At 45.6% G+C, this 10,495-nt stretch overlaps 1 protein-coding gene across 1 annotated transcript; it reads left to right on the top strand.

The window, feature by feature from the left end:
* The first annotated feature begins 471 nt into the window (after positions 1-471).
* On the top strand, positions 472-9,269 carry LOC131293251 (neurocalcin homolog). Its single transcript, XM_058321334.1, has 4 exons — positions 472-1,076; positions 5,965-6,083; positions 7,849-8,037; positions 8,189-9,269. The coding sequence occupies exons 1-4, from the start codon at positions 1,007-1,009 to the stop codon at positions 8,381-8,383; spliced, it is 573 nt and encodes a 190-aa protein (XP_058177317.1). The 5' UTR covers positions 472-1,006; the 3' UTR covers positions 8,384-9,269.
* Positions 9,270-10,495: the final 1,226 nt, after the last annotated feature.

Genomic DNA, 10,495 nt, shown 5'->3' with positions numbered 1-10,495 from the left:
GAGGTCAAACCGAACCGAATCGAACGCGTTGAACGTAATGAGTACCAACGGGGAAGGGCAAAATATAAACCTGTTCAAAACCGTTGTTCGCCAAGGACTGGAGATGGAGTTTTTATTTTTCCAAGGATCCAGCAACGGAGAAAAAAAACCCACTAATAAAGAGCTGCCAGTGGATATAAAGAAAATCATTAATAACCAGTATAATAACAGAAAAGTACCAATCAAGCAAGCTTTCTTATCCTTATTTCGTTTCTTTCTTCCCGTTTCCTCGTTTTATTTTCTTCGTTTTCTACCGCTTCCGGTCATTGCTCGGCGGAACGTCGGCCATCATTGTCGGCTAAACTCAAGCAGCGAGGAAATTGCTGGAAACGATTACGAGAAGCTGCTAGCCCGTGACGCGGATTAACTCCACATCTACGCTACACATCGCACGGCGATACAATCGGGAGATTGGTGGAAGGCGAACCAAGAAGCGCTTCCGAACACACACACAACCGACTGGAAGCAGAACTGGAAGGACGAGCGGACGAGATAAGCCCCATCCAGCTCTGTTCTAATTAAGAAATTAAAAAGTGTAACGTTGGTTCCGTCAGCGTAAGGCAGAGAGAAAGAAGACGCACGGGCAACTCCAAAACAACCAGTGCAAACGCATAAACTTCGTTGAAAGACAACAACCTACGAGAGGCAAAACCGGACAAACTGGAGCACCAACCCAGCGCAAGGACGCTAGCCGCAGAACGCATCTGAACCGTGCTCCGGGTGCTCTAATCATTTTTATTTGTGCTGTATTAGATTAGGGCGGGCAGCAGCAACAGTCTCGAGGTGATTGTTGGGCCAGCCAAGCCAGCGGTCCGGTCGGCTGTTTCTTTATTTTCTCTCTTCCTGCATCCAACCGAAGACGAACAAGGACGCGGCTTACTCGTGCTCAGCGTGAACGTGGTACACCTTTCGCCTCCGATTACCCCGTCCCCCGAATTTCCAGCCCCCCCACACACACAAACATAAAATGGGCAAGCAAAACAGCAAACTGAAGCCGGAGGTGCTGGAGGACCTGAAGCAGAACACAGAATTCTCAGGTAGGTTCCGAGGATGACGATGATGATGTGGTTGATTCTCACGATTTCTTTTTGTTCTACATTCCATACAGTAGTAAGCGTTTCGTTGCGTGGTGGTTTTCCCAAATTCGTCCTAGAGAAAAAAATGCTTTCATTTCGGGCCATTATTATCATTCATCCTAGTTGGCGAGTATTTCTTCCTTCAAGCGCTTCGCATTCCAACGTATTTTGAAGGAACCGGTCTTGGCAGGCGTTGGAAATAAGACCAATTGTCCTTGAAACGATAACCATCTGGTTTGGTACCTGGTCTGCAATCACCTTCTCATAAACACACACATACGCAGTATGGGAGATTGAAAAAACATCGGAATTCCGGATTGCGAACGGATTTAAAGCATAGCTTTGATAAACCCCAATGTTTTTCATCCGGCTGGTTTTGTCAATACTTTTCATTTTGTCATTTATGTATTGAATTCTCATAAACCTCGGGTGTAAAAATATGGAAGACATCAATGCGGGCTTTTCACGTCACATTAAAAGCTATTAAGTGATGTATCGAATCAGGTAGAAATCTCACCAGGGGTTTCCTACTTGTACAAATTGTTGTACAAAAGCTTGAGTCAAACGTTGATTTTAGTAACTTTTCTTGAATATTAATTCGCATGTATTAATTGTTATATGTTATCAAATTTGTTAGGATACTGTTTGGGAATGCCATCCGTAATGTTTTTGACAATCCCTTCACTCAAATCTAACAGAATTCATGCTGCGCATTTGAACATGAAACTATTTAAAACAATCATACCCGATTTTGCCAAAGTTTTTCCTCAGCAATACATCACTGGACTTGTTTTACAATTATCCGGAATACACGTTGTTGAGCTCGTTCAGATATTATTTGTGTTTATCAACGAGATTGGATCGCATAATTGACTGTTTGTACGAAATCACGGAACCGTATGTACATAAAGCCGGTCCATCGTAATTGAATCGACCAGTTGATCATTTTGATCATCAATTTGTAATTAAAAAGTTCCAATGTGTGATGTGACGCATCTGCCCGTCCATCGCAAATGGCCATCTTTAATGGACACTTTAAAAGATGAAGGTCCGGGAATTGGCCGTAAAAAACACGATTCGATAGAAAATCAACAACATGGGAAAGAAATCCTCACGGCCGAGCACGGCACAACGTGATACGGCTCGTTCAACAGGAAATACATTTTCCCTCCCCAACCCGTTGACCACATCCCGTTTCTTTTGTCCCTTTTCCCACCGGGATTCGTTTTCGCCCCCCCGATATCGGTATCGCATCAGGTCGGAGGTTTCCGTCTCCGAAGCGACATCTTCTTCTCCAATCAAATAAATCCGGTTTCCGTTCGTTGCGGTGAAAGCGAACGCGCCCACGAGCATGGGCGACCAGGGTGCCCCCAACCCCGTCGGCCAACGGAAGTAACTTCACACCGGCTAAAAGCTTTCGGCCGTACACAACACCCCGCGTGTGTCTCAAGCAAAGACACAAGCGAGAAAGACGAGCGCTAAGAGGAAGGCTTAGCCGTAGCCGGTCATCAATCACGGCCAACCGACATAGGCTCTTCCACTCCATGCCTTTCCCGCACGCACACCGACTCGGGGAGTTCTGGGTTCGGTTTTGGTTGCGCACCCTTTGGCTAATCCGGGGGTCGTGATGTGGTCCGACGTGCGAGCGGCTTCCCCAACCTACGGCTCATTAAATCGAACGTTTTGGGGCCTCATAAAAGCCGACACAATGACGACCGTAACCTCACAGGGCTGGTGTTGGTTTTTGGGTGGGTGTCACTTCGTCCGTCCTTGGCCAAACCATCGTCTGGAAGCATTCTGTAGTGTGTTCCGTTTTTTTCTTACCCCTGGGAGCTGGCGCGTAGTTTACGACTCCAACTGATTATTACATTCTTGGGCGAAAACGTAACCCCCGCCTGGCCGTTGGGATACTATCCATCTTTCATTTCGCTTCCTTTTCGCTTGGTCGGGATCAACGTTAAGGCCTATCAATTCTATTTATGGCGTAAGGCCAATCATTCGATCCGCATGCTCAACGTAAGCGTTGCAATAATTGAAGTGCCTTCGTTGTTGCTGATTATGCTCGGCCCGGCTCGGACTGTGCATCCTCAAGGGTGGTATCCGTATTGATTTGCCTTTAATGACTTCATTTTGCTCTTCCTATTGATCATCCATCAACTTTCTTTATTTCAGCGCGCTCGGTTTTTCGGTCCCACACAGGATGCGATCTCTATCGCCAACATCAAACACGGAACCACCATCGATACGGAACCGCCTAGATTGGCTTGAGGATGGCGGCTTTTGCCACGGACCCAAACAAACACTTGCCCCCCCGGAAAGGGAGAAAGATTTTATCGACTCTGTGCAACAGCTTGAACGCGCTTTGGAGGCCACCCCTCCGCTTGACTCCGCAGTTCAATGGGGCTCATCTTATCGTGCCGTTAAAACAAGGATCAAAAACCCCCGACCCAGCCGGACAATGGGTATGCCGGCGCTGTCGGATAAGATCACGATGGGGACCCTCGAGAGGTCGTACTTTTGGCACTTAATTACCTCATTGAGAGAGTGGGGCACTGTGCATCTGTTGCTTTGTAAGACTCGCCGTGAGAAGAAGCCGGTTGGAAAAGGGACCGACCAGCAAAAAAAAGTAACTCCTTTCCGAAGGAATATGGAGACTACTTTTCTGTCTTTGCCACCATTCTCCGCACACTTTCCCCAAGGTGTTCACTTTATCTCCGACGTACTGAGCCCGGATTTGACCCACTTGAAGACGATCTGCCTTTTTCGGGCTCCGGCAAAAGCCCAGTTTGGGGGCTGAGAAGGGACGGTAAGTGAAGGCTTCCCACGGGAGACGGCGGGTAAATTAACCTGCCTGCCTGCCTGCCTAATGGTGGGAGCCAAAATTAATGAATCTGAGCCTGGGAAATAGCGTCCCTCGTGTAGCGTCCCCCCCATAGCAGCTGCCTTTCCGAGAAGCTTCGTTCGTTGGCCCGGTTTTCCCGGTAGGATTGCAATTTCCCCGGCCGAAAATCCGTTACATTACGAAGAGGATAAATCACGCCCTGGCATCTATTTTTCTTCACCAATACTAATTTGGGAGTTGCCCAGCCGCTTGCGAGAAAAGGTCGCTTTGTTCGGCTGCAGCGAAGATTCAAGACCACCGATATCAGCTCGGTTTTTTTTTTTGGTTCTTGTTCTTAATCCTTTCCACTTCCGAGCACCATTTTTCACAACGCGGCTCTCAAGGATCCCCGTGTTAATTTGCCGTTTGTTTAAGTGCACGAAAAGCGCTGACTGAAGCAACCCGACGAGCGCTTTGTCTTCGGTTGTTGCGCCGAGTGCAGGTAATGTTTGATCGCGTGGATTACACTTCCGCTTCGCCGGCCGTACGTACACATCATCAAGCCTTTATGTTCCGTGGCATTTTAATGGTCGATTTAATTTTGCGATTTCTATGGAATGCCTAAGTAAATCCTTTTCCCATGTTCTTTGTGAGGGTGCGTTAAAATGTTTCACATCATTTCACTTTGAAAAATGACGCGACCAGAAAGTAATTGGTCGTCATTTATGGCGTTCAACTTTGGAAAAAATTACATGTCACAATGCCCCGATTTAATCCAAAATCAATAGTTGCTGCACAAAACCTATTGCAGTATGATTTATGCAACTTGCATTATTCATTCATCCTTTTGTTATCCCCTTTTATTTTTAATTAATTGCAATAAAAGCTTACGTTAAAGTACTTTTGGATTTATGTACAGTTCTCCAACATTTTGCCAGCACAACAGCACCATAAGCCAGTTACCATCAACAGTAAGCGCATCATTTAGCAGCTTGGCTTTTACCTTTCGGTAGCTTGGATCGTGACGAACGGCATAACATATTTATTTCTCATTCACTCGACATTCGGGCAATTCGATTACGCTCCGTAGAGCCGATGTGGGATTGGATTGGGCATCGAAATAAAACTAAAAATCAGCAGCACCAACGGTAGCATGTTCGAATCGGGACGCAAACTCAGTGAAGCGGGCGAAAATAAAAGTAAAAAATGTTCGCTCAAGAACACCGCCACTTTGCTGGTTCATTTTGTTTTCCCTGTTCCTCGCCGTGTGTTTGCGACTTCCTGCGGACGAGTTTTAGCTCCAGCCTTTTCGGAAGCGGAAATGTTGCCCCTTCCAGCTCGGCCCGCCTGGGACAAGCGATGGAAAAGTGATGCTTTATAGCACGCCGGCCGAAAGCTTGGACTTGGTGTTGGTGGAGTTGTTTCTTCGTTGTTTGTTTGTTATTTTCTTCGAGCTTGCGAATGCGGATAAATAAATAATCGAATTCGAAACAATAAATTTCCGCTTCGAAACGATTTCCCGAACGTCTTAATGTGCCTCCGCCACGTCGATCCATGCAGCCGTCAAACCCGGTTCCTAGCCGGGGTCACACGAATACTGTCTTTGGTCTCACCAGCTCCGTTTGCTCCGAAACGAGATGTTGATTTCGATTGCATTTGACGATGTTTGGCATCCAAAGGCAAGCGTGTAGTTGGAGCTTTCGCCGAAACGCAAACAAACACCGGAAATCATATTTAGATTTAGACATTTCGGTGAAACGTCGCTGCGTCCTACGCTTTTCCAGACATAGTGCCGCTCTCGGGAGCGCTTTTCCGATCGAGGCCAATGCTTTTTTCATCGTCTTCTCCAGCCGCCTTCAAGACGCTAACGACGTGTGTCGTCTCTGATGCTTTTCGTCGTTTGGCTTATTGTCACATTTTAATGGATTTCGACCCCTACACGTGGCGATCGGGCAGACACACGCATGACATTTATCCTCATCTCTGTTTTTTCCCCCTCTTCTTTCTCCTCTCATTTTTCCACCACAGACGCTGAAATACAGGAATGGTACAAAGGGTTCCTGAAAGACTGCCCGAGCGGTCACCTGTCGGTGGAGGAATTCAAGAAAATTTACGGCAACTTCTTCCCCTACGGCGACGCCAGCAAGGTAAGCGCCCTTCCTTTCTTTGCATTTTCCACATTTTTGTGCGTTTTTTTTTTGTTTCCCTCTGCCCTCGACAAAGTAAAAGGTACGGCAAAGATATCATCACATCTGCAGTAAATAACGCAACCACCATCTCTCACCAGCCCAGACGGTGTTGAAATGTTGGCAAACAAACCGATGAAATATGCAAATGGCAACTTCTTCCCACATTACCACGAGTGCTGCTTCCGCAACCCCGCCCCCACTTCAAAACCCCCCGCTCATTCCCAGCGTTCAAGGCCTTTGATCCGTACGGCCACCAAAATCCCTTTTATAAAGTAGCAACATCAGTTACCTGTGCGCAAGACTCTCGTCCGGAGTTGCTGCAAATTGAATCAAATTTTCCTGTTTTTCCACGACCCCTCTTTCTTCCTCTCTGGAGAACCAAGATACAAGCTCTCGTCCCAGTCACTCGATTAGGACCACCGATTATAGAAGAGTTTTAGGAGGTAGAAAACGCGCGGTCTCTTTTTTGAAGCACTTTGGGGCTGAAACGATGGCAACAGGATGTTCGAGAGTTCCTGGCCCCGGAAGGCTGCTTATCGCCTCTTGGGCCTACCAGTTGGTTACGGAACGTATCATCGGGAAGGGTCCTACAAAGCTTATATTCACAGGATAATTAATCTTGAGTTTTCGAACGATTCGTGGAAGGTATCATGATTTGCGGTGTCCCTTTTATTTTTGGGACGATAGCCCACAGCCAGGATCTACTTCGTATGCGAAACAGTAGCTTTGATTTACAAAATATTGTTTCTAACGTATTTTTGTAAAACACCAGGCGTCTCCATCCTTCGCATGAAACACCAGGCGTCTCCATTTGGATTTTGAATTTGATTTTTTATCGTGCAAGCATTTTTAAACAAACAAAAAACAAATAAAAAATTTACTTTTTGGGGTTGTACACGACACTCCGCATAATGTTTGAACGAACGAAATATCGCGGACAATCAATCATTGCGACCCACACTTTTTGGAAAGTAGACTCATCAAGAAACGATTTGATAGCGTAAATGTGTGCGTACGGAGTCATTACTTTTTCTCCGTTTTCCCTTGGTTGTTTTTTGTTTCTTCCCTCTCTCGAGGTGGATGAAAGGGAAACACAACATTTTTCACGCAATTCTCGCCGGTCATTAGCGTTGCCCCCTGCGTTGTTGCGATACAGGAAGGGAATGATTTAGCCAAAAGGGCAAACTTCATAAATCCGCCAATGGTCTCGGGTCATTGGCAGCCTTCCCACCAGAGGCTTTGTTTGACGTTTCGGCCTATTCGATTCCACCTTTCCATATTTTTTCCTTTTTGTATTTTAATGGCTTGTGATTTTGCCACAAACGTACTAAGGTTGGTAGTTTTGCTCTCTCGCTCTCTCTCACTCACTAGGCTGACCTTTGATTTTCCCCGTTCAGTTTTTCATGTGATTGCTCGCTAAATGAGTGAGCCCCAAGTATCGTCCATTAATTTTTGCACAAATGTTCGCTAAATGAAACATTATTTTACCCACCGATGCAGAAAGCACAAAATCGCCCGAAGGCGCCGTACCATTTTTCGGTGGGTGATGGAAAACAAGAAAATCGACTATAATAGCCTTCCGTAATGAAGATTGATCAAACGGGTTGAAGAAAAAAACATTTTGAAATAAATAAATTGATACCATTGCTTATTGTCTTTTTATCCTTTGAAAACGTTTTTCCTGTGTTCGTCGCCGGATGTGCGCGTACGTTCACCATTGCAGTTTGCCGAGCACGTTTTCCGGACGTTCGACGCCAACGGTGACGGTACGATCGACTTCCGGGAGTTCCTGTGCGCCCTGAGCGTCACCTCGCGCGGCAAACTGGAGCAGAAGCTGAAGTGGGCGTTCTCGATGTACGATCTGGACGGTAACGGATACATCTCGCGGCAGGAAATGCTGGAAATTGTTACCGTAAGTCAGGAAACACAATTACGCCGACGCTGTCCACCATTCGACCATCCGTACCGATGCGCCAGCCCAATTTGATTCCGATTCTGATTCGATTTCCATTTTTTTGTGTGTGTGTTTTCTTCATCCCCCTTCCTCTCCCACTTCCCCACAGGCCATCTACAAAATGGTGGGCTCCGTGATGAAGATGCCCGAGGACGAGAGTACGCCCGAGAAGCGGACGGACAAAATCTTCCGCCAGATGGACCGCAACAAGGACGGCAAGCTGAGCCTGGAGGAGTTCATCGAGGGAGCGAAAAGCGACCCGTCGATCGTGCGGCTGTTGCAATGTGATCCGCAGGCGCAGTGAGCAATTCCATGCCGACACTCCTACCACATCACAACACTGAACACGCTGCAAGCGCTGCGCTGCATCGGAAGGGCGGCTTGCAACAGACAAACACAAGCGGCACTAACGCAATAATCTGCTCCCACAGACACACGAGAACAGTATCCAGAACACGCACACACGAGATAGAACAGAAACGATACAAACACACATATTACAATCTTATAGAAAATATATATACAAACATAAATATCTCCCTTTATTTTCTTTAGACACTCAGACTTAAAGCATCTAAAGTTGCGAGTTGATATGAAACAAACAAACAAACAAACAAACAAAGGCAAGCATCATGGTGAACTTGGGAGACGCGTGAATACTAATGAAACTTCCTTAAAATTTAAATGAATTTAAAATTAATCTTCACAAGTAGTAATTCTCGACATCAAACTATTATATTTTCTTGCAAAAAAAAAACAATTGGAAAGCAAATGTTTGTAACAAGCAATGGGAAGAAAATTAAACAAGTCGACGACAAAAAAATTGAATCTTATTTCCTATGTTTTCCAAATCGTAAATCGTTGATGGATGAAAAACTAGCTAAATAGGAAAACGTATCGTTTAACAAAAACAAAACAAACTCCCCACAAAAGCAAACCATTCGACTTTTACGCGATGGAAGATGAATCAACGCTCGAAACATGTATATAATTGAATTTTTTTCTAAACATCTGATAACGTTCGTTTCTAATAACGATCGGTTTCTACATAGCATTTAGTTTCGTAAATTATTGTAGTTTCTTTTTGCTGTACTTCTTTTCATTACGAATAGTTTTTTTATTCTCAGTCAGCTACAGTTGCGTTGAAAGATTGTTGACAAACTTTAGAATGCTTTGAATCGATACAATTTTTGTAAAACCTACACCACTTTCAAATGTTTTTTTTTTCTATACCACAAATAATTGCCTCGAATCACATACTAACATACGCACATGCACACAAGATCTCAGAAGATGGCTTCTCCTGCAGGTGTAAACCCTCCTTCTCTTCTGTTTGCCGCTGCTTTCCAGCCACCTTAAGTTTGGGTTCCGAACGATGTCGAACGGCCCCGAAGAGGAACGTAAGTGCCTCGAGCGTCTGGGAGGTGTGATTTAAGCTCCAGAGATCCCACCTTCCATTTCTCGCTTGTCCTTGCACTTCTTTCCGGCTTCGGTCTAGGTTGTCAGTGTGCGCCATCTATGCTTGGCCCGAAACGGTTTCATGGGACACGGCGTCCTACGCTATCTGCTCCGCAATCCTCCGCGAGAGCCCATCAAACCGTTTCGCTGTCCAAATGCAAATCAATCGCATCGTGTCTACCGAAAGCACCACAAACAGAAACAAACGAAAGCGTCTAAATAGAAGTATAAACAGAATTAAAACCGCACCCCTCCGGATAACCTTGGGAGGAAGGTGTATTCGCCCGATGGAGGGAAGGGAAGTGAGCTGAGATCGAACTACACAACAGGCCCCCCCGATACACACTCTCTGCACACAAATACTCAAACTAACCAAACCAAAAACGATCGAACTTTCCACACGCAAAACAAAACTAAATGGAATTTTTCGCTGCTCCCGCGAACTCACGTAGCAAACGCCCGGTGAGACGATTCAAGTGAGCTGAAATCGTCTCACTCTCACTTGTGTCACTTATGTCACAAGGGATCTAGCTAGCGTTAAGAAACGGAACATTTGAGTGTTGAGCTGAATAACTAATCGTTGGTTATGCGTGACTGTTATGCGTGAATTCGTGTGTGAAAGATTTTAAGAAAAAACATTTGTTTAGCAACGTCGAAACGCCAACGTGGTGTAGTTTAGTTTGTCTTCGAAGGCTTGTGTTTTTTTTTATAGATCGAACGAGGACGATTCGGAATGAACAACTCCTACGGAATTGACTCTATGCTTACACATGCGTAACATGCGATCAGAAGACGAAAGGGTTTAATTTCAAGCGAACTAAAATGCAAAGCTTGGCACAGCTTGTCGATCAGGACAAAGCAAAAACAATGGAAAAAAATAATGGACTGAACACAAACCAACAAACCAGCCAGCGTCGGTACACGATCCGGTCTTCCGATGGCAAGTTTAGCTGGAAGC

Source organism: Anopheles ziemanni, chromosome 2 (genome assembly GCF_943734765.1).
Source record: "Anopheles ziemanni chromosome 2, idAnoZiCoDA_A2_x.2, whole genome shotgun sequence".
NCBI lineage: Eukaryota > Metazoa > Arthropoda > Insecta > Diptera > Culicidae > Anopheles > Anopheles ziemanni.
The sequence above is the reverse complement of the archived record's forward strand: the minus strand, read 5'-3'. Positions and strand labels throughout refer to the sequence as shown.

Coding starts and splice junctions, on each gene's coding strand:
- LOC131293251 (XM_058321334.1), top strand. CDS start 1,007: ATGGGCAAGCAAAACAGCAAACTGAAGCCGGAGGTGCTGGAGGACCTG. Junction 1,077..5,964: donor GCAGAACACAGAATTCTCAG/GTAGGTTCCGAG, acceptor TTTCCACCACAG/ACGCTGAAATACAGGAATGG. Junction 8,038..8,188: donor AAATGCTGGAAATTGTTACC/GTAAGTCAGGAA, acceptor ACTTCCCCACAG/GCCATCTACAAAATGGTGGG.